This window comes from Netta rufina (assembly GCF_964035555.1).
Source record: "Netta rufina genome assembly, chromosome: 4".
Classification (NCBI taxonomy): domain Eukaryota; kingdom Metazoa; phylum Chordata; class Aves; order Anseriformes; family Anatidae; genus Netta; species Netta rufina.
In genome coordinates this window covers 15110416-15134539 of record NC_140127.1, presented here as the reverse complement: position 1 = coordinate 15134539, position 24124 = coordinate 15110416, and the positions used below count along the sequence as shown (strand labels likewise).

Sequence of the window (24124 nt, the reverse complement as noted above, 5' to 3'; positions counted from 1 at the left end):
AGCAGTAACCTACCTGATGAGAAAACTGACTTGAGACTGCTTTCTCTGTTATGTTGGGAGTAGTAGGGAAAGGAATTTTGAACATTCAGGGTGCCAAAGTAACTTCCTGTTACTACTACCTTTTCCATACCCTGAAAATGTTGATTGCTTTCAGGGTCTCAGTTTTATTTGTGTTCCTGTTCACAGTGTGTCATATTGACTGAAGTAAGCCTTTCACTGCAGAAGAAGATTAATGACTTCTGTCATGCTCAGCAGCCACCCATCAAGGTAACAACAACCTTAAACACACAATTAATCCATACAGCAAGCATTCTGCACCTCCAGCGTGTTCTATCCAGAAACTGAGAAAGTGGATTATGAGGTGTATATAGTTTTATGCAGGTACCACAATGACAGAGCAGAATGAGTTTTTGGGAATATGCTGCTGCCGTTCTTTTCTGTGCGTGTGTCTGATGTTACATGGGTAACCATAGCTTGTTTTTTTTGTTTTGTTTTGTTTTTTTTTTGGGGGGGGGGAGGGAGGAGGGAATCTGCTGGTAAATAAATATTTTTCAATGTTAGCTCAAAACCTCTGTTCTGAGAGAACAGGGTGAGACCAAATATAGCAGTAGTAGAAATGGCAGTACTTCATTGCCTATTGCTGTGACTCCTGGTTTTTGCGTAGAAGTTCTGAAATGCTAGTGTGAGTTCAAAATTGGTCGGTAATGCTGTTCTGTAGAGTCAGTGACTTGGGTGTATGTCTCAGGTTTCCACCAGAGCAGAAGTTACACCTGCTAGCCTTGGACAAGGTTGGATGTTGAGAGTTCATTTCTTTGGTATATGCTGTTTTAGGGATACTTAAAACTTTTACTTTGTCTTGTAGTTCATCAGTGCAGATGTGTATGGAATATGTTCACGTCTGTTTTGTGACTTTGGTGATGAATTTGAAGTGCTGGATACAACAGGAGAGGAACCAAAGGAAATCTTCATTTCAAATATTACACAAGTAAGGGATAGAAGCTATTGTGCTGGTATAACTTTGCTTTGTTATGACTCATTATTGTCTAAATGACCAAGCAGAGCATTTCAAGTTATCAGCCTGGTAAGCAGTTGAAAACTGCATAGCAGAGGCAAATCAAGCTCCTTGATTGTAGTGTCTACTCCAAAAACAGTCAGTGATGAGTGCTAAAAACCAGAGAGCATGCAGATGTCCCTTGTCATTGCTTAAAATTTAACGTAATAACATTGAGGCTTTTTTTCTTGTTGAGTGAAAGGAAGAGTTGAAGTGTGTAGAGGAGATATAGCCTTGTTATGGGAATAGGTTAAGTCTTCAAGTTTCATGACCAAAATAGTCATGACTAGAATAGTCATGAAACTAGCCCTTTTTATGAGAAACTACGTCACATATAGAGGACAACCACCAGAATGATCGAGAGCCTGCTTTGAGAAGAAACTTAAGAGTTGATTGTTTTAACCTCCCAAAGCAAAGGCAGCAAGAAAAGGATGTTATGAATAATACTTTCAGTGGAGAATATTGGAGAGTATATCTATCTGATCTTCTATTTTGTAAATGTAAACAATTTTGGCTCCTCTCAACTCTGTTTGGAAGTCCAGACAAGAACCTTATTCATTCAGTAGCAAGTCTTTTGTCATATCTCCACTCTAGATGTAACAATAATCAAGCTAGAAGGGGTCGTATAACAAATTGTATTTGGTCTGAATTAAAACTCATGACACAATGATTTGGGTAGCCAATTCTTTGGTATCTTTAAAGTGGAATGAATGATTTGATCCTCATTAATTATATAAGCCATATGCAGTTGTTTCACATCTTGTCCTGAGTACGTGCCAGGGCAAGGAATATATATATTTTTTAAAATTCTTTCTTAATTGATAATCTGATACTAGAGTTTAATTGTACCTTGCTTCCACTCTCTGAAGTGGAAATATTATTTTGGATAAATCCCTTGTTATGGCAGAAATGAGGCACTCGAAGCGTTAGCTGCGGCTTCAATAGACAAAAAGCTTTTTGTCTAAAGCATGACCCTTTTATACAAGACTCCTTTCTCCTTCCTAACTTTGCCATTTTTTGCTTTCAGTCAAATCCTGGCATTGTCACTTGCCTTGAAAATCATCCACACAGGCTTGAAACAGGACAGTTCTTAACCTTTCGTGAAGTTAACGGAATGTCTTGTTTAAATGGATCCACACACCAAATAACGGGTAAATTGTTTCTTACTCATTTGCAATATATTTATTTTTTTTTGACCTTTTTTAGTCCACTGTACTGTTAGTTATTGTAACCAGAAGAATGCTGGGTTGTACAGAGATCACATGAAAAATTGCCATCTGGCATGGAGGTCTTTCTAGTGTTGTTTCATTTCCATTTAGTGAAGCTTTTCTAAACTCATCTTGTTCCTTAAGAAGTAGTAGAAACTACCAGCTAGTAGAAACTAGTTGGCAATCTCTGAAGTGACTGACAAAACTGTTTTGATTTTTTGGGGTTGTGGGTTTTTTGTTTTTTTTTTTTTAAGGTCCTGTAAAACCTGTTTTGGACTAAATTAACACCACTGTGTATGTCACTGTACACATGGTAGTTTCTTGGGTGATAATGTAAGTGTATTGGGATGCATTGACATTACTCAGTTTCCAAGCATGCTTTTGAATATATTTCTCATGAACTGCCATTTAACTGGCTTTCATCTTCATTGTGTAGGTCTCAAGGCCTACTACTCAGTTCATTTTGGATGATGGGGGATCATCTAATTGTGAAGGAGGGAGAATGGGTGTTAGGAGTTGTGGAGTTGTTCAGTTGTTTTTTAGTACAGTTAGTTTAGTTAGTTAGTACAGTTAGTTTAGTTTAGTTAGTTGTTTTTTCAGTTGTTTGTGGTCTGAGATTAAAAACTACCCTTGAAAGGTGGTTGAGTCTGTTTTCTCTGGACTCATTTGTTTAGCTAGTTCTGATGCTATTCCTTCCTTCTAATCATGGCCTAGCTTTTGGTTTCAACTTTCATGCCCCGAGTTATCAAAACAGTTGTATGCTGTCTTCCTTTATCTGAGTGATGCTCCAGGTGGTACAAGAGGAAAGATTGCTTTGCTTGGCAGTTGGAGCATTTTTCTTGATTGCTTGTGGTTCTAGTTGCTGGGCTAAAATCCTGCTCTGACTGCTATATTGGACACTGCTGTGCACAGTCCAAATAAAACCGAGAGTGATTTCACTGTTGTTACAGAGCTGTGGTCATCAGAATTCCTGATAAATCTGCTGCTACTCTAAAAAGCTCATTTCATCACAGATCATGTGAGTGTAATACTTTGGCCCAGAACCTTGCAGAGAGGGACAATCCCATTAGTTAGGAGGATCAATTGTGTTCATGGCTTCAAAGCAAGGTTGCATGCTAAAACATTAGAGCATAAAAAACACTGGGGGGAAAAAAAAAAAAACTCTTTATTGTTTGTAGAACTGTAGCATGCATTGTCACAGTGTTTATTCTTTCTTCTTTTCAGTGGTGTCACCTTACTCATTCAGCATTGGTGATACGTCAGAAATGGAGCCTTACTTGCATGGTGGCATAGCTGTCCAAGTGAAGACCCCCAAGATGTTTTATTTTGTAAGTGTGCCTTGGCACAACCAGGTTCCTCAGTGATAACAGTCTAAGCACTGAAAGCAGAGTTCAGGAGGTACATGTTTTGGTTAACCATGATACAGGTTTACACTTACTGGGTAAGGATAGTGTTGCTTATTAATAAAACACAAAGAATAGGAAATACTTTGAATTCAAAGTTACTGGCCAGTGTAGAGGAGGTAAAAAAAAAAAAAAAAAAAAAAAAAAAGTAAATTAGGGGCAATCTATCCCTGTACTGCTGGTGAGTCCATGAAAGTCTATGAATATGTGTTTTTTGGCAGCCTTCTGAGAACAAGGAAGAGTGGATGAGTTTGTATGAGAGGGATTGCAAGGCACATGGTGCCGTGATCCATTTTGAACCCACAACAAATAAATCTTGACTGCCTTTAAACATCCTGGTAAAAAGCTGGAAGTAAGGATCAGCTGCTGGTGGTATGAAAATGCCCAGCTCAGCATATGAGCTGTGTCTTGTCTCTTCAAACCAGTGCCTTCCCGTTTCTTGCTGGATTGTGAAGTTTTTACAAGTACGCTGCAAGTGGTAAAATCTTTGGTAGATGACAACAGAGCAGTTTTGGAAATGAATCTTGCCACTGCAATGTAAAACATCTCTGTGACACTTTTGACTTATAAAATTTTCAGCACGTTATTGTATTATGCATCTTTCTGGGTATTAGTAATGAAGACAGCAATAGAAATGCTAGTGAAAAAGGATATTCAGTTCTTAGTCTCTTCAGGAAGAGCAGTGACCCTTTCAGTAACTGTTATTTTCATGCATTCTTTTTTTCCAGGAACGGTTGGAGAAGCAGATAACAAATCCATTATGCCTAGTTGCAGACTTTAGCAAGCCTGAGGTAATTAATATATGGAAATATTTTAACTCTAAAACGAAGAGTGTAATCTGAAGCTTTATATGTACAACAACGTTCATTTTTAACTCTTCTGCAGTAGTTAAAATGAGAACTTAAATTATGAAATGAGAGTAGGATATCAGTTTGTGTGGTCACATAGAATGTACGTTACGGTTTAGATCCCTGTAGAAATTTGTTACCCACTTCTCCATAAATCTGCTGCTTAAAGTCTTGGGTTTTCATAACTCTTTAATGCATGGGAGTATTAATTTTGCAAGAGAGAATGATTTTTCTTTATCAATGATCTTTGGTTGATTAAAAAAATATGCTGGAGTCCAAGTCAAACCAATCTAAAAAAATACTCATAGGTTGGTAGGAAACTGCAGTTAAGTGTGAGAATATATTTTTTCATTGGAAAAAAAAGTTTCAAAAGTATTTAAAATCCAAAAGAAAACTACCCATATTTGCCTTTAACACAATTTTATTGAAGTATTATTCATATTCAAGGAATGTAAGTCCTTGTTAGTCCACGTTAAAATCTTACACCAAAAAAAGGTTGATCTAGTGGTTTTTTTTGTTTGTTTGTTTGTCTAATAATGTAAGGTCTAGCTTGTCTGTTCAGATTTTCTACTGTTAACCATTACTGTTGGGCTTTGATATTGAGGTTTGGCAGAATGCAGTACATTCTAATGTCTAGTTAAAAGAAGATTACATTGTTTTCCAATTTCAGTGCTAAATTCTTTTGGTGGAATCTTTAGTTGAACTTGGTCGAAGTGGGTGCTGAATGTGCGTGAAGGGTATTTATTGCGTTACTCCTGAGCAATATTTATTGAACCCATTTTGTGAGATTGCTAGCAGAAGATACCTCAAGTTGACTTTTTAATGCTACTCAAAAACTTTTTTTGGAGCTGTACAGTTAAGAGACAAGGAAGTGAAAATGTAGAACTGTTCAAATAAACAGTTGCTTTTGTCTCCTCCAGTTTGAGTATGTAACTCATCAATGTGTATTCTTGTCTTAACAGGCACCTTTGCAGATCCATATTGCCATGCTTGCCTTGAACCACTTCCAGGAGAACTTTGGTCGCATGCCAAACATTGGGTAATGCAGCAGTCTTGTGTTTGCTAAGTCTTGAATCAGATCTCTCCTCTGGCTTGATGTGCAGCAGCATTCCTTGTCTGTCTAGTACTTAAGAGATGACATAGAAAGGGAAAGCTGAAATCTAGATGCAAAATGGTACCTGTCTGGGTTTTTAACAAGGTGTTTCTGGTGTAGCAATAGCACTTTCTGGGCCTAGGTAGACAGAAAATCCAGCTGCTTCCTTCTGAAAGCAGTCCTGCTCTGTTCCAGTTTTTTCACGTTTAAATGTTAAACTGGAAAAGTTGTTTTGGTGATTCCTGAGTTATCCTGCAGCGTATGGATTCAAATATCTGAAGGCTTTGTTTTTATCCATAACTTTTTTTCAGTTGAAGCTCTTTATGTGCATAATTTTGACGCAAATTAGACAAAGCTACTTAAAAAGTGTAAGTCTCAGCAGCTGACTTGCATATAGACTTCTACACTGAGACTCTTATTCTTGAGCCAACCTTGACATTTAAACTGCTTTTTAATGATCAATATTAAAACCAATACAAATTTCCAAACTCTTCCTACTGTAGCAAATGGCTCATTCTTCATTATGTTTTTAGGACTCTAGAATGTTTAAGTGATCGTTATTGTTTCTACCCTGGTGTCTAGATGCCTTCAAGATGCTGAGGAAATGCTGAAAATAGCCATGTCTGTAAGCAAAACACTGGAAAACAAAGTGAGTAACAAATCAGTGTCATTGTGAGTAATTTCTGATGCACTCATTTAGTTGCCTAAAGGTTGTGCTTTGGTTTTTGGCCCTTCTTCTGGTCTTTGTATCCAGCGATGGATTTGCTGACTTTATGAAGGCCACACAAGGTGATACAGTGGTGTATCAACACTGGTTCAATCAAATGGTTGCCTCACACAAATGTTAAATCCATGTGTCTATGTGAATCCAGTTTCTAGGTCACTGCTCGTTAGATGTTCAGGGTATGTAGTACATCTGCCCTAGCTAGAAATCATTTTTCTAGGCAGAGTAAAGTAATTTCTTTTACTATAGATCAAAAAATAGTCTATGGTGCTGTAAAGTGCTGGCTTGCTCAGTTGATGGGATAAATCTGTTGTTACCATGTCCTGTTTTTCAGCCTCAGGTAAATGAAGATATAGTGAAGTGGCTGTCCAGAACGGCTCAGGGATTTCTAGCCCCTCTGGCTGCAGCAGTGGGTGGTGTTGCTAGTCAGGAAGTCCTGAAAGCAGTAACAGGAAAATTTTCTCCATTACAGCAATGGGTAAGGCTTTTTTGCTTCTTTAGCTTTATTTGACAGTGATGTAATCAATGTATGGTTGCGTGTGAATGCTGTATGATCAAAGGAGCTCGAACAACCTTCTAACAGGAGAAAAAAAAGGATTTGATTCTGAACTTAGGGAAAAAAAAAAAGTTTTTTTTTTTTTTTTTTTTTTAATACAATGAAAGTGCAGCAGTTTTAACCAAAACTTTTATATTTGGGATTCAGAAATCATATTGTTTTTTCTATAAGCAAGGCAAGTGTTGGCCTGTCAGTGCAGGGCTGCAGAGGTGTGTTATGGTCCAGAAGCCTGCTGAAGCTGCTGTACTTTCAGGACCCCCAGGACAAGAGTTAGAATAAAGTTAGCTTAAAAATGTCACAGTCCAATTTAGAGAATCACAGCCCTCTGGTTAAAATCATCACAAGTCAAAAGGTTGTCTCAGATTTTGGTGAGCTTTCCTCTGTGTCCAGGCATGTTTTTCCTGTCCCCTAAAATTGTGTAGTGAACTGTAATGAACCGAATGCTGTATAGTCTTACATTGACAATAAAAGTTCTGGACTTACATATTTCTCAACTCTGTGCATAGAAAATATTTACTTTTTTTTTTTACGCTAAATGTGATTTCTTTCAGTTTTTAATTTATTTTTACTTGTTTTTTACAGTTGTACATAGATATGTTAGACATTGTTACACCTCTGGAAAAGATGGGCTCTGAAGAATTTCTTCCACGGTAAATATAAACACAATCTGCTGTTTTAAGTACTTTTCATATCTGAGTCTCAATCAGGAGTTCATTGTAGCCTTCTGGAGGAGGACTGGTTTAGGTTTAAGAATGTGTGTCCTGTTTGAGCGTGGGAGGGATAGGGATTTTCAGGGGCTCAGTCTGATTTTCTTAATTTGCATCAAAGTGCAGTTTGGCAACAATGACACTAGCATGATAAATGTCAGCTTGATACTCTCCTGTGTTTTTTTTCCTGCCCCTCTGTAGGGGAGATAGGTATGATGCCTTGAGGGCTTGTATTGGAGACCCTCTATGCCAGAAACTGCATAATTTGAATGTTTTTTTGGTGAGTATGACTGAAACTGTTAGGCTTCTTGCAAATACTCTGCTAGTACAGCTAATGCCACTTGTCTCAACTATTTTAAAAAATAATAATGATAAATTAGGCCTGATTACGTGTGTCACTGCATATTGGCATAGACATCCATATAATAGATAAGTCCTAAGCTGCATGGTACGTGGTGTCCTGTGCAGTGCTTGAATTCTGGAGCTAGCTTTATATCTAGGAATCCACTTGGATCTTGAAAATTACTAAGGACAAAGGTTATACGTCTCTGGACAACCAGTTCCAATGCCTGTTTAGTCTTACAGAATAAAATGTTTGCCTATGCCAAGACAGAACCTTCTCTGTCTCAATTTTTGATCATTATCTCTCATCCTTCCGCTGTGCACCTCCATAAAGAACTTGGCTTTGCCTTGGCAGTAACCTCTTAGGAATCAGAATTCTGCTGTTAGGTCCACCTTGAACTTTCTCTCCTCCATCTTGAGGAAGTATGGATCCACTGTAATCTGAATAGGACAGGTGATCCAGCCCCCTACTTGGACTTGCCCAAGCTTTTCATCACCTTTTATTGTTATTGGAGGGTCCCAAACTGGACGCTGTATTCCAAATGTGGTCTAATGGCTGCTCAGTAAAGGGGAATAATCAATTTCTCAATCTTCCCCAGGGACAGTTTACAGAAGTTTACAGTCCTAAAAATGTCATTTTCTTTAGGTTGGCTGTGGAGCAATAGGCTGTGAAATGCTAAAAAACTTTGCACTTCTTGGTGTTGGTACTGGGCAAGATAAAGGGTTGGTAAGTCACGTCCACTTTGCTTTTGAGAAAGTAATGTAGCAAGGAATAGTTAAATACTTAAACTACATTGAAAGTAGTAAAAACCCAAAGCCTTTGTTCAGGTTGATCTCTGGGCCTAGGGGCAAATAGTTTTTATATGAAGTGGAAGTAGTATGCAGTTAGAGGCAGAACACTTGGAGTGGAGTTGCTATATTTCAATTTTAAAACAAAATTTAATCAACCAGTATGAACATAGGCATAGCTGTTAGCCATAGTGAATGACAAGAGGATTATTTTTTATTTTAACACATTTCTGTACAGGTTTCTTCAAGAATATTGCTTAGTGCTACGCTTTATTTATAACTTAAGCTATTGCTTTTGCCCCTTCTGACTTAGGTTACAATTACAGATCCAGACTTGATAGAGAAATCCAACCTGAACAGGCAATTTCTCTTTCGACCTCATCACATACAGGTATTCTTTCTTCAGTAAACTTCCTGGGCTGTTGTGTTTTCCCTGTCCTGTGTCCTCACTGAGAGCTCCACTGTGAGTGCATGTACTTCTGTCCAGAGAGGGTGTAACGGCTGTAATGATGTTCAGTATCTTTTAGAACAATACCCAGACGATACTGGCATGCTGCTTGTCATTGGTATTGGTTGAGTAAACTTGGCAGGTCTGATCTGCGTTTGTACTGGAGGCTTTGACTAATGAAATCTCTCAAATTTGCAAAGAAAGAATCAGGTGACAAATGCTGTGTTTTATAAGAAACCACCGTGAACTAACAAGCTAGAAATGCTTTTCTGTACCATTGAAATTCAGGGAGAATAAAATAAAACAGACAGCACTGGCAGAAGTCTGTTCTCAATAGAACAACTAATGCTGATGAAACTTGACCTAAGTGTTAGCTGAATGCTGCAGTCTGTCTTAATTTAGTCTTCATTAAGCAGGTAAATAACTTGAGGGAAAAAAAAAAAAAGAAGGTACATTCAGTAAATGGATGGCATGGAAATTGTTAATTCCTTAGAAGCAGAGAGAGTATCCCTGTGCTTGCAAACATGGCACAAAATATTAAAAAGCGGCTCAAATCTTCACAGCAGTGGGAACAAGGGATTTCCCTGCCCAAAACTCAGCAGCTGGATTTTTACCTCTTGTTTGTTGAGCAAATCTAGGAATAGATTATATTTTGGTTGGATAGATAAATGGAGAGTGACCTCTGCAAGCTTTCAGAAGCCACGCTGTCTTGAGTTCTGGTGTTTTAAGTGGAGATCCCTAGATAATTGAATGCAGCATTTTGAAGTGGCTAGAAGTGTCAAGCAGGTTAAAACCTCTATTCCAGTTTAGCTTTTGAAATTGGTTTTGTGTGGAATACTTTGCAGTAATGTGATTATTCATAGGCCTTTGATGTCTGTGCTGCATAGTCAGAGTCGCAGTAACTGATGGTTTTATCCTCTGACAGTCAGGAACTGCTCCTTTCTTACAGCATTTTGAGAGCATGAGAGGGAGCATGTGCATTTGTTTCAATTACTGGATATATTTATGCTGCACTATTCAAGCACTGTGGTCTCTGACCCACTACTTTAAATAAAACTAAAACCAAAACTAACCTAAGATGTATTTTTGTGAGGGAGGTATATGATTAAAGAGTCACCTTTGTTGTGTATTTTGCATGGTAACATTTCTATCAAAGTGAATTGTTGTCTGATCAGCAAATGAAATCAATACTTGACTCAGATGTTATTTTAATAATGTTGATTTGCATGTATATATTTGCACTTTCAGAAGCCTAAAAGCTATACTGCAGCAGAAGCAACTTTGAACATCAATCCTTGCTTAAAGATTGACTCATATATTAATAAAGTTTGTCCAGCCACTGAGAACACTTACAGTGATGACTTCTACACAAAGCAAGATGTGGTTGTGACTGCTTTGGACAATGTTGAGGCGAGGAGGTACATCGATAGGTAGGTTGTGAAAAGGAAACGAGGGTTGTTCGCATTTTTATTTGAGAATAATTTTATTATTCTGTTCTTAATCTTCTTGAATTTCAACTTAACTCCAATTTAAGATTGATAGCATTTTACTCAGATTTATTCTGCTCCTTGGCAAAGATGCTGGCTGGGAGGAGGAAGAGTTTTAAGCTTGTGGTGAAAACCAGCTCTGCTCTCGTGCAAATGCTGCTGTTCATGTTCACATGGGAGGGAGCCTCTGACTGGCTTCTTGGAAATGAACTGCTGTCAAGGCCTGTTTGAGGGGGATAATATTGTAGCAGTCTTGAGGTTGAATTATTTATGTGGAGGTATATGTACTCCAAATTTTTAAGTAGGGATGTTTACATTTAAAAAGAATTCTAGGTTGGCTCAGGTTTATGCTGTCACAGTCGAACTTGAAGTAGCTCTTCTTATTTAACTTGTTCTTTTCCTGGGTTTGGTTTAAGCTTTCCACTCTTCTTGAAAGGTCCTAGAGTCAGTTTTGCTTATGGTCTGGTAACGTCTGTAAGGCAAGTGTAGTGAGTAATCTGTATCCTGATAGTCTGTGTCTTTTCATGTCAGTCGTTGCGTAGCAAACCTGCGTCCTCTTATAGACTCTGGAACTATGGGAACAAAAGGACACACAGAAGTTATTGTGCCTCATCTGACAGAGTCATATAATAGTCACGTAAGTGGTTTAAGACCATTACTTAGCTTCTGTAGCTAGTCCCATGATAACCTATAAATCTGTAATTGTTTACGTATCTGTCTAAAATAAGTGACCCATTTGAGTTGTTGATGTTCAGTCCTATTAGGAAATAGTTATTTCCTTGGATTCTTAAGAAAAGCTCTCAAGAAATTAAATTTGAGCAGACTCTGTACTAGACATTCGTCTGCCTGTTTCCATAAGGATACATATTAATTCTGATTGAATTGGATACTCAAACTCTTGCATTATCCCTCAATTTAAGTTCCTATGAAACTACCTTTTCAAGGTAGACATTCACTGTTTAAGGGCACCATGAAATGATGCCGCTTGCCATGTAGCCTTGATGTTGACCGTCCTTAGAGTCTTGCTAGAAGCAATGAAGAAAACTGTTTCTGGCCTTGAAATAGCATATTTCTCCTTGTGAGCGTGTGTGAATATGAACTGCACATCTTGGAAAATCTGGCTGGTAACTTCTGTTGTTTGTGCTTTAGGGCTAAATTTCACTTTCTGGTATCTTTTAGATTAGTCATTATAAACAAATAAACATAAACCAAACTTTGTTCTAAACGTACATAGTGTGTAAATTCTTGGTGCTGTTATTAGCAATAAGCTTTAATAAGCCCATGTTTATTCTCCTTAAATACAGCGGGATCCACCAGAAGAAGAAATACCTTTTTGTACCTTGAAATCTTTCCCAGCTGCCATTGAACATACGATACAGTGGGCAAGAGATAAGGTAAGTAAATGAGTTTGTAGATTTTTGACACAACTTACTGTGTATTTGGAAAGATAGGGGATCTTATCTACTTCTTGTAAAATGCCATGTTTGTTCTTCTTGTTTTCTAGTTTGAAAGTTCATTTTCTCACAAGCCTTCGTTGTTTAACAAATTTTGGCAGACCTATCCATCTGCAGAAGAAGTTTTACAGGTAGGAGAAGGTTGCCACGTTAAAATCCAGAGTTTGAATTAATGCTTATGTTCAACGAATGGGAACAAAATCCAGCAAGAAAAGCGATTACATTAAGTAAGATTTGGGTTATTTTTTGACTTTCTTCAGAAAATCTGAAGGCTTATTTGGCCAAGTCGTTTGTAGATCCTTCATAGGAGCAGTATTTCTGCTCTCTAATAAAAGCCAAGTTTTGTGCATGGTATGCTTCCTTATCTCGTGTATTCTGTACATGATATAGAAGTATCAGAAACGCTGAGGGATTGTTATCAACCATACTAGTGAGTATCACTCATGTGCACCCAGCTGGGGAAAAAAAAAAAAGGAAGATTTACTTTCAAATGGACTTAACAGCTGGATTGTTTTTATTTCTTGTCTGTAATGGCTAACGGTCACTATAGGGCTGGGTGGCAATAAAACTAAGTAGATGACAGCTTCTGTGGAAAAACACAGAAAGAAAGAATCACATGAAGGTTAATATTCACAAAGTGATGTTCTGTTTCCTTTTGCCTGTAACTTACTAAGATCAAACTTACTGTTTGACCATTTTGTGATGAATCTTGTCTGTTTTAATCTTTCTGGTTTTTTTTTCTTTTGTATCTAGAGAATAAAATCAGGGGAGAGTTTAGAAGGCTGCTTTCATGTTATTAAAACACTTAGTAGAAGACCCCGAAGTTGGACTCAGTGTGTGGAACTAGCAAGAGTAAAATTTGAAAAATATTTTAGCCATAAGGTAGGTAGCTAAGATGTGGAAATAAGGCAACGCTTGACTGATAGGGATTTTAGAGAACTTACTCCTAATAACTAGTTTTCCAAGTCTTTGCATGCACTTCCATCTTTTCTTCATAAATAACAAAATTTACTTGAAATTTTAAAATGCTGCATCCCTTCCTCTTCTTACTTTTTTTAGACTGCTTTATTAACTAATTCCCAATGGCTTTGTTCAGTAGTTTCCACGCAGTTTTGTTTGCATTTTTTCTAACTGACTAGGTATTTTGTTTTTCCAGAGCAGCAGGATTATCAGATGCCTTTTACTAAAGGACAAGAGCTTTTTTTCTCCCACTAAACTTTTTGTTACTTAATGCTTCGTATCCATATCCCTGATTTTCTTAAAGCTGTCACAGAAATGTTAGCTGAAATATAAGCCAGTCACTACAGTGTTGCTTGAAGTGTCTGTGTGTGTGCTGAGGAATTGTGTAGGAAAGAAGTGATCAGGATGTTGTGTATTAATAAACATATCACATCCATGTGTATCGAAGCCCTGGTTGTGATGACAGTTGTCACGTTATAAAAACGTTACTTTCCCAATTGTGAATTGGTGTGCCAGAATCCTAAAGTGACAACAAGGTGGGGGGGAACTCTTTGCTTATTGGATGAAGTATCTTGCTTGGACGTGGTACAGGTGAGGTGACATTGTCATCTTCATCCTGTGAATGAATGAGCAAGTCACTCTGCCTGTACGTATTTATGTCTTTAAGCTCTCTCTATTGATAAATATGTCTTCAGATTTTCTTTAAATGACATCAGCTATATGCTGGGGTATGTTAAAAGCTGTATCAAGATTTCACATCGTTGCTAAAAAGAAGGCATGATTTTGTGCAGCTGTGTCAATCTATATATGACAAATTACTGAAGTTATTCTAACTTTTCCTCTAGGCTCTTCAGCTTCTTCATTCGTTTCCCCTTGATACACGATTAAAAGATGGAAGTAAGTACAGACCCTGTCTTGTGCCTTCTATGAATTCATGCCATATATCATGCATTGCTGTTCCTGATTCCTTAGGATTTCATCATAAGTCTGTCTTCTTACCAGGTTTGTTCTGGCAGTCACCAAAGAGGCCACCTTTCCCAGTGAAGTTTGAATTTAATGATCCTTTGTAAGTATGGCTCAGCATTTTAATGCATCCTATAAAGCTCACCCCATAGTAGGACATACAAGACAATGGCTTTATAGCAGTACAAGTTAGACCGATGCTTGATAGAAGGGAAGGACTTTTGAGTCCCTCAAAATCTGTCTGTTTTGGACGGCATGCTCTGAAGGGTAGACGTTTCTCAATGTGTTTTCTCAAGATCTCTTTGAATGTGGTTGCAAAACTTCATGTGGACACTGAACAAAAAAAAAAAATATTAAAAAATATCTCTTCCTCTTCAGGCACTATGGTTTCATTGTGAGCGCAGCAAAACTCTTTGCAACCGTGTACTGTGTTCCCTTCACAGAAAAGGTAATCCATGTTGCAATAGTGTCCCCATTTCATAACTTGGATATACACATTCAGTTTTGGTCTCGTCTCCAGTTGCCAGTCCTTTCCAGTAACTAAAGTGGTTCTTAAAATAATCTATCCATCAGCACTGGTTGTCCAGCAGCTGTTCATATGTATTCTTTTTGATTAAAGTAAAAACAGAGTTGTCAGGAAAACAACTGACTGCTGTATTAGGTATTTTCAGTAAGCTCTGAACTCTTAAATCCTTATTTTGACGGACCTGGTTCCTGTGTAATATAGTGACTGAAATGAAAGATCTTTTTAAGGCATTTTTGATCAAGTCTCTTAGCTGTCTTATGAGGTGTTTTATTATTGATAATTACTACTCACAGCCTCTCTGTTGCTTATCCTTTGTTTTTCTTGTTACCTTTTGTCTTTTCTAATTGAATTTTCCTGCAAGTCACATTTATATCTGCTGAACTAGTTCAAGTATTGTGCCATGAGTAATGCCGTACGTGCAATTGGGAGACCCCAGACATATATGTGGATCCAGGTGCTGTGCAGGGAGACTGACTGATTCTAGGCCAGTCAGACTTGCTGTGCTTTGCAGAGCAAAATTCCAATTAATGCAAAACTACCCTGCCATTTGTGCTGCACACACCAGGTAAAAGAAATGGCACCTCTTCCCTCATGGTAGATCTACAGAAATCAGACACATGATAACAAGTATTTATGTTGCCTCTGGATGTCTGACGTGACTTTAGTACTCTTTGAACAAAACACAGTTGCAGACGTTTTAAAGAACATACAAATGAAATATACTGGGTTTTTTTAAGCTTGGATGTAGCTTTGATACCTATTTTTACGTGAATCCCTGTCAACGTTGATACTATTCTGTATTTCTTGCAAATCTTGCATTTGTATAGACAAATATGTGTTTGCTTCTTTATAGCAAAGAGGCTACTGGAATAATCTTTATTTCACAGACAGATGAATTCTGTTGAGTTTTCTAGTGCTAGGCACTTCATACCACTGTGGGTCTTGTGCACTGTAAACCTGACTTGATGTCCCAGTGGAACACCAATGACTATTTGTGGGATTTATTTGGTTTTGGTGTTCTTCGAAATGTTCCTGCATATGCAGTCTCTTGGGAGGGGACTTTTTTTCAGTTGCTATGAATTTAAATTATTCTTCTTCAAAACCATAATAGGATTTGTCAGAAGAAACGATTTTGAAGATAACTTCATCTGTGAAGGTACCAGAGTTCAGACCTTCAAACAAAGTAAGTATGACTTCAATTTTAAGGAAAAAATAATCCACACACAGTGTCACACATCTGCCACTTCTCTGTGCATTGATGCTGATATGAAATAAACATGAATAAAAATGCATTTTTGAGAAACAAGAGAGTGACATGCAGGACTGCTTTAACTTGAATAGAGCTAAGGTGTCCATGTACCAGCCACTAAATGCGAGGTGGATTTTCTATGGGTTTTTTGTAAATGACTTGCAGTAGCCTTTTCAATGCATGGGTGTGATCATAAGTCTCCAATGTCTTTAAGTTTACACAAGCTTATACCTATATAATTAAAGTAGTAAAATGTCATTCATAAGCAACTTCAAAGCAATCCTTGGTTAGAGTCAATTTATTATTTCTCTCTAAGTAATATTAAGCAAGTGTCATTACTTTTGTTTATTTCTGAAGTGTTCACTTCAAAACAGCTTAAGTCTTGTTTTGCAGTGGGTAGCATTTGTCATTGCTTAAAAATAACAATATATCCCTGGGTGGTTTCATATTTTCTTGCCCAGTGCTAATGTTTGTGTCGTGAATGCTTGTCTCATGAGACAAAACTCCTATTGTGACTCAGAGTCACAGAATGGTTGATATTAGAAGGGGCCTCTGGAGACTGTACAACCCATCTGCTCAAGCAGGGATAGTTGGAGCAGTTTGTCTGGGACTGTGTCCCATCTGGTTTTGAATCCCTTTGAGGACTGGAGACGCTCTGGGTGACCTGTGCCAGTGTTCAACCATCCTTACAGTTTTGGTTGTGGTTTGTTTTGGTGTGTGGTTGGGTTTTTTTGTTTGTTTTTATTTGTTTGTTATTGGTTTTAAGTGTTACATTTTTTATGGAATTTTCTATGCTTCAGTTTGTTCCCATATCCCCTTGTGCTATCATTGGGCACCAATGAAAAGAGTCCAGCTCCACCTTCTGTCCTTCCCCGCTACTAGCTGTTTACACACATTGATAAGATCCTGCTGAGCCTTCTCTTCTCTAGGCTGCTCAGCACCAGCTCTCTCAGCCTCTCCTGATATGAGAGATGCTCCAGTCCCCTAATGATCTTTGTGGCCCTTGGCTGGGCTTGCTCTAGCAAGTCCATGCCCCTCTTGTACCTGGGAGGGAGGACTGCAGGGAACACAGAAAATATAGTGCGTTTGTGCTGTACAAAGTCCATGTGTTCTATTACTTAAACACTGTACATACTTTCAGGTTGTACAGACTGATGAAACTGCAAGAAAACCAGATCATATTCCAGTCAGCAGTGAGGATGAAAGAAATGCTATTTTCCAGCTGGAGAAGTTTATACTATCCAATGAAGCTTTGGAAAGTGAGTAGTACAAGCTAGCTTTATAGATGAGTAACATCTTGCAATTGCACTGCAGCAGCATGACATTCAGGTCTTTGGATAAAAAAAGTTCTGTAATTCTGCAGGAATTAGACAGCCGATTGCTAAGTCTTTCCAAAGTACCATGCAGGTAATTTGTCTATATTGCTTGACCTTAAAACTTGCAAGAATCTCCGAAATACAGGAGTATAGGGTTCTTTGTTATACTCTCACACAAATGCAGCCCTGATAACTGTGAGAAGGTAGCAGGGTATTCCCTCTAAGGAGGGAAGAGGTCCTGACTAGGTCCCAGATGGGCTGAAAGTGATTCTGGTATGACAAACTTGAGAGTTGGTTCTTACAGGAAACATTCTGAAATTATCCTAAATTGTGAAGGCTGTTAGTCTTCATCAACATCTTCTAGATATGATAAAATGTAGATGTTTGAATTCTGTTTCTGTTTGGCGGCATGAACTGCGTGCATAGATTTTTAGCCCATGGACACAGAAGAGAAAAATTACTTTAGCTCTAACCCATCCTATGGAGAATTGACTCAAACCTCTGTCTGCCATGCTACTGAGCTTGTACCAATATGGTAACAGATAAACAAAGCTTTTACAGGGAATTCTCAGAGTAGAAAAGCTATAACACGGTAGAGGTTAATAAGAAATATCCATAGAACTATCCAAAATCTATTCCTGGTGTTGCAAGGAAAATTGTATTCTGGACCTCTTGATATTTCTTTAGTTACTCACTTCTAACAACAGTCAGCGTCAGCATTAATATTGATAGGGAAGTTTTTCCTTCTAGCATAGAAAAGCAAGTTATAAGTATGGCACCAAGCTTCAGAACATAAAAAAATAAAAAAAAAATAAAAAATAAAAAAAAAATGTATTTGTTAAGGTTCTATTTCTCTGTAACTTATGTTTGGGACACCTTCTGTTTTCTAACAATTTCTGCTTTTTTTTTTCCTACGAGTAGATGACTTGCAAATGAAGCCCATTTCTTTCGAAAAAGATGATGATAGTAATGGGCATATAGATTTCATAACAGCAGCGTCAAACTTACGAGCCAAGATGTACAACATCGAACCGGCAGATCGGTTCAAAACAAAGCGCATTGCTGGAAAGATTATTCCTGCAATTGCAACAGCTACTGCTGCGGTTTCAGGGCTGGTAAGTATGCTTTTAAAATTCTGAAAATGCATGGTTTTTTTTCTCTGTTCCTTGCCTAAAATCACTAACGTTTGGATATTCATTAATGCCATCCAGACAGAGCCTCATCTAAGAAACGTTTTTCGTATTTTCTTTATTTAAGATCACAAAGTATTCATTCTATAATGATAATCATCAGTCTAATATGTCATAAATACTTTCATTTCAAACTTACATCCTGCTGTTGTTTAACCTGGCAGGCAGCTAAACACTGCACAGGTGTTCATCCACTCCCCCATAGAGAGACAGGGCAGTGAACTGGGGAACAAAGTGAAACTCTTGGGTCAAGGTGAGGGCAGTTTTTAATAAGGAAAAAGAAAAAAATCCACAAAACAAGTTATGCATAAGGCAATTACTCACCACTCGCAAATCAACGTCCAGCCAGTCTCCAAACAATGGGAGGCACCTGGCCAACTTCCCCAGCTTTTATTGCTGAGCACGACATCACGTGGTATGAAATATCCCTTTGGCCAGTCTGGGTCAGCTGTCCAGGTTGTGTCCCTCCCAGCTTCTGGTGCACCCCCAGCCCTCCTCTCTGGCAGGATGGTGTGAGACATTGAACAGTCCTTGACTTAGTGTAAGCACTGCTCAGCAACAACGGAAAACATCAGTGTGTTATCAGCATTACTTTCCTCCTAAATCCAAAACATGGCACCATACCAGCTACTATGAAGAAAATTGACTCTACCCCAGCTGAAACCAGGACATATTCTTCTATTCTCTTCTGTGCAAGTACGAAAGGTCACTCGTGGTTTCAGCTGTGGTAAGCCCTCAGTACTTTTATTTCTGGTTTGCTGACCAGAAAGAGGAGTTGAAGATAAGTGTTTCGGTTTGTTTTTTGCCGTTATTATTACCGTCAGAGTGGCAGCGTCAAGAGTGGAAATGATCTATTCAGTATTAATTCACATTCATGCACCTCAACAGAACTGCAGGCCTTGGGGCGGGGTGTCTTGAATTGAAGAATTTTGTAAGAGTCCTGCGTTAGGAAGAGTTTTGAATATTTTAAACATTTGCAGCAGCAGCAGCAGAATTTATTTCTGTTTGGGTATGTTTGGGTTGCGTTTAACACGATTTACTTTGTGGATTGCTCAAAGGGTGATCTCCTCAACAACTTATCCTACAGTTGTGTGGCCTCCTAATTAAATTAATGTGGGTCTTATGGAAGCAAGTGATTCTGATGTATTGCAGGTTGCACTGGAACTCATCAAAGTTGTGGGTGGTTACCCAGCTGATGCATACAAGAACTGTTTTCTCAATTTAGCCATTCCCATAATGGTCTTTACAGAAACTGCTGAAGTAAGAAGAACTGAAATCAGGTAGGAAGGATGATGGTAGATGGATGATGGTAGAAGGGCAGTATTCTGGAAACCTGATGTCTCTCACTTAGAAGTTGGTGAGACATTACATGTGTGAGATTTGTACTTACTAAATGTAGGTAATCAGATTAAATCCATACGTGCTTGTATAGCAGAAATGTAATGGATCCAAAGTTTGTGGTTATACTCCAGTTAAAAAATACAGATATTCAAGGTTGGTTGTTTTCGTTCTTTAAACTTGGAAGATGATGAATAACTTTGTGTTTGCTATCAAGTTTTATTAGCCATATACTGCTGCCAAGGGTGTCCCATAATGCATCACTCAATTTCCTGTGTGGAAATGCAGCTCATACACCCTTCTGTCCTAATTTTAAAGCTAGTGGTTTTAAGGGCTTAGTTTTGTTTTCAGTGGAAGCTGTTGGTAGCTAGGCTCTAAAAATCTAGACGAGATAGATATGCAGCACAGTTATTAATAAATATCCTGTCTGCTCAGACTCGATGCACTTCTGTATCTTGGTCAATACAAAACCTATTTTTCAGTAGGCCTGAAAACTCAGTTAATTCATTGCCAGATATTATGTTTACTCAGTTACAGCTTTGTGTCTTGCACTTAGCCAGGTAAAAGGGCTGGAGAAATGGCAGGAGACAGGGAAGAGATTTTTGCTTGAGATAAAACAGCAAGTCACTAGAAGAGAGAGCAATTCTTCAATATATGTTTAAAGGAAATGTCTGTTCTGAAGTAACAAACCATATTTCTCTTTTTAAAACAGAAATGGGATATCATTTACAATCTGGGACAGGTGGACAATTTATGGAAAAGAGGATTTTACACTGTTGGACTTCATAAACGCTGTCAGAGTAAGATATCTATTGTACTGAGTTAATGAAAGATGAGAAGAAAGCATTTTCTTGTTTTGGGTTGTTGACTTTTTTTTTGACCTTGTCAAATTGTTGTTTAAATCAGAATAATTCTAGAAAGAATTTCAATGGGAGCTTAAATCTGTAAGTTCACACATCCAAGCTTATTTTCAAATTCTTTAATTCCATTTGTTTAAATGTATTGTATTAAAACTTCTGTCAACATCCATGTATTATCTCATTTTCTTTTTGGAATCCTATGGTTCTCAATAATTAGCTGTAGTAGTAACCGTAGTTGTCTGCTGGGTTGTGCAGCTGGCATAGTCCTTTAATACATTCTAATTTGTGAATTCCAGGAGAAATATGGAATTGAACCAACAATGGTTGTACAAGGAGTCAAAATGCTGTATGTTCCTGTGATGCCAGGTCATATTAAAAGATTAAAGCTGACGTAAGTATAACTGGAAAATGGATCTAGGGATGTGAATGCACCTACAAATTATGTTCACTGGCTGTATCATAAGAATGTGTGTCTGACAGCAGTATTTTCTCCCAAAGTGGTTTCTGGTTGTTTATATTTGGGAAAGAAAAAAGGTACTTTGTTCCTTTTTAAAAAAAAAAAAAAAAAAAGTGAATTAATTCTTGTGGTGAATTAACTTCTGTGCTGAGGACAGGAGACTTAGAAAATGCAACTCTAATGACTCTAATTGATGAATGTCAGAATGAGAAACCCAAAGAAGTCTGACAGTAACTTTTTGGAGACGGAATATAGCTTGGTTTAATCAAAACAGTACTAAGTGATCCTTTCTAAACAGGCTTAAAACTAATGGTGATATTTAGCAACTTAGTTCTGAAAGTAGGGGAAGACATTCAGGAAGGAGTTAATGTGTTGGTTGCAAGCTGAGATTAATGGTAGCCTGTTTAGTCTGTGGTAATTCCTTGAGATTCTAGTTTACTTCAGGCCTTTTAAAAATGAAGTTTGCAAGACTGTGAGTGATGCTTACTGACAGGACATCAGGGTATAACAAACTAGAAATTTGAGAGGGTGTGAGTACAGGCCATTATTATTATTTTTTGATTGATAGACCTTTGCAAAGGAATAGCCAGATCTGACCCAAGTTTAATTTTACTTTTACGTGTCGATTGAACTTCTGTAGCTCAAAATTTGTCCATCGCAACTCCTCTGAAGTGTTTGTTGGTCAGTGCTCACAAATAAGTATTGATCAGTAATCTGCTAGTAGGTAACTTTAGGGAAAGTAGTACTTGTGTGAGAAAATTCCAGGGAGAGAAGAGTCTATGTTGGTGCTGCCTGTAGGGTGCCTGGCATACCAAGATGTGAATTTATAGCCCACCTCAAAACGATTGTTTATATTCCTTTTCCTACTGCTGTATAAATCATTTTGAGTGAGTGGAGTTTGTAATAAAGTCAAAGGCCAGCTTTGAAGCTGCCTCTGTGTAAAGATCAAGATTTTCCATTAACCCTGAGACCGTTCAAGCTTTCCATGTAGTTACAGCTTGTGGGGTTCTGTTACAAGCAGTCCCAAAAGCTTGAAAAGATACGTGCACAGCAAATTCAGGTCTTGCTTGCAGGTTTTTTTTTTTCTTAAGGTGTTTAAAGTCTTGCTATATTAGGACAACAAGTGTTTCAAAATGCTGTCTTCATTTCAGAATTACAGCACTGACTGGAAGCATAGTCCTTAGGTGCAGGTTTTAGAAATGTTTACTCACCTTGCTCTGTACTTTGAGGATTCCTCATGCAAATGGATATGACATCAATATCTCTACTAAGAAGAGTCTAATGCTTTGTGTTCTTGTGAGGGAACAAGTACTTTTGGGGAAAGCAGCTTTTTGTCCTGTGTGCTAAGGCTTAGCCAGAAGTAAAATCCTTCTCTGAAGTGTCCTGTGAGGAATAGAAATAAATGTGTTCCTCAAGCCTCCTAGCATTTGAGCTGGCCTTGTGAACCAGTGCTCCAAGTTGGAGATAAAAAAAAAAATAGTTTTGAGACATCCAGAGATATGCAATGAAAGTGAGGTTGATCTAAGTAATTATTGTGCAATTTAAGTCTCCAAGGTGCAGCTATTGCTTATTGCTGTAACAGGACTCCAGAGGGCAAAGAGGGGAAGTCGTACTGAAATGTGACGTGATTACCTTGTTAGAGCTTGCTTTGCTGTCCCTGAAGAATAAGTCCTAGTTCTTTTCCGTTTCTCCCCCTCCTAGCTCTTCACTTTCAAAATTCAAGGACTTGGAAAGTCAGTAGAATTGTTAGAATTCAGTAGAATTGCTTTCTATGAGAACTGCATATCTGGTGTCTGCATTGGAGGGGGTCTGCCTATTAAAGTCTTAAAACCAGCCATTATTGGTAGACCAAGAATTTGGTCCTACTTCATGACCAAATTTCTGCACAGAAAGCTACTTTTATCTTGTGCCTTAATAGGATGCCAAAGACAAATCACGTGGGTGAGGAATCCCAAGTGGCCATTTTCTCTTGTAATTTCTTCTGAGTGGTTGTTAGTGAGCAATGGAATAGCTCACTAGCAGGCTGAGGCCTGTGTCAAGAGAAGTAGAATAAAGCCATTTGCTATAGCTCTGACAGGAACAACCTGTGTGTTTATTTGTGTCCATTGTTAAAAGGAAGCTCCTTCTCCATTTTAATGTGGTTTCTGGTATGTTGGGCTTCATTGCTGGTAGTGAAATTTCTCCTAGTCTGGCTCTGAATTCCCATTGTCAATCCTTCTTATATTACCTCAATAAACTGTTTGTTTCTTTGTAGGATGCAAAAGCTTGTGAAGCCATCTGCTGATAAAAAGTATGTGGATTTGACAGTATCATTTGCTCCAGAGACTGATGGAGATGAAGACTTGCCAGGGCCACCAGTGAGATACTACTTTGTTCAGGAAGACAATTGATGGTAGAGGTGCAAAAGTCACTCCAGGACCATTTGTTTTGAAAGGAGTGTGCTAATTTTCAGCTATTAAAGATGGTACTATATATTTCTTTTTGGTGAAGCCTTAATTAAAACAAATGGTGAAAGTCAGTTGCTTTGCACTGAAGACAAACTGGACTTGTTTCATCTCCTGTTACCTTCAAACCTGTTTACTCAAGGGAGGATTGGTCACTCCATGAGATGGAATGTCCAGTACAGTCCTTACCTTAAAGACAAGATTTGTTTTAAGTTGTGGGGAGCTGAAGAAAGCGAGAAGAACGGTGAACGTAACAAATTGTCCCCATGTGCAAATTAAGCACTGCCTAGAGAAGATTGCAAAAACTGGGGAAACTGCCATTTTATGATATTCTTGTCAAATCCATTTCACGTGTTATTTTCTTCTCAAATGAGAATTTCAATCTTGCCATCTACACGAGGGATAATCCATCCAAAATGTTTAGACTTCCACTTAAAAGCAGATGAGCTGCTCTGTTGTGTTGTTGGTGCTCTCTTCTGAACTGTACGTGATGCTGTGTGTCAGAGCAGCTGTCTTTATGTCAGTCTCCACATGGAAACAGAGGGAGGCAGGTCTTGAACAGGTATAAAAATTGTCATAGCTCCCCTGAAGTCAAGACACCTGGAATTGTTCATTATCTGCACTAAGACTGTTCTCTGGGGAATACTGCAATATGGGGAAAGTGGAACCCTATCGGAGAGCTGAGTTAACACTTTCAACAATAAAACTTTG

At 38.1% G+C, this 24124-nt stretch overlaps 1 protein-coding gene across 1 annotated transcript in view; it reads left to right on the top strand.

The window, feature by feature from the left end:
- Positions 1–24124, top strand: part of UBA6 (ubiquitin like modifier activating enzyme 6) — a 31969-nt gene extending 7845 nt beyond the window's left edge. Inside the window, exons 8-34 of the mRNA XM_084286622.1 lie at positions 187–267; positions 863–985; positions 2079–2202; positions 3484–3587; positions 4391–4453; positions 5473–5549; positions 6186–6252; positions 6662–6805; positions 7466–7533; positions 7792–7870; positions 8579–8659; positions 9035–9112; positions 10418–10599; positions 11188–11293; positions 11961–12050; positions 12161–12241; positions 12864–12992; positions 13916–13967; positions 14073–14136; positions 14412–14481; positions 15671–15742; positions 16950–17067; positions 18046–18239; positions 19467–19594; positions 20365–20452; positions 20809–20903; positions 23224–24124. Coding sequence (XP_084142748.1) covers positions 187–267; positions 863–985; positions 2079–2202; positions 3484–3587; positions 4391–4453; positions 5473–5549; positions 6186–6252; positions 6662–6805; positions 7466–7533; positions 7792–7870; positions 8579–8659; positions 9035–9112; positions 10418–10599; positions 11188–11293; positions 11961–12050; positions 12161–12241; positions 12864–12992; positions 13916–13967; positions 14073–14136; positions 14412–14481; positions 15671–15742; positions 16950–17067; positions 18046–18239; positions 19467–19594; positions 20365–20452; positions 20809–20903; positions 23224–23359 — 2694 coding nt within the window. The 3' untranslated portion in view covers positions 23360–24124. The remainder of the gene's footprint in view (positions 1–186; positions 268–862; positions 986–2078; positions 2203–3483; positions 3588–4390; positions 4454–5472; positions 5550–6185; positions 6253–6661; positions 6806–7465; positions 7534–7791; positions 7871–8578; positions 8660–9034; positions 9113–10417; positions 10600–11187; positions 11294–11960; positions 12051–12160; positions 12242–12863; positions 12993–13915; positions 13968–14072; positions 14137–14411; positions 14482–15670; positions 15743–16949; positions 17068–18045; positions 18240–19466; positions 19595–20364; positions 20453–20808; positions 20904–23223) is intronic.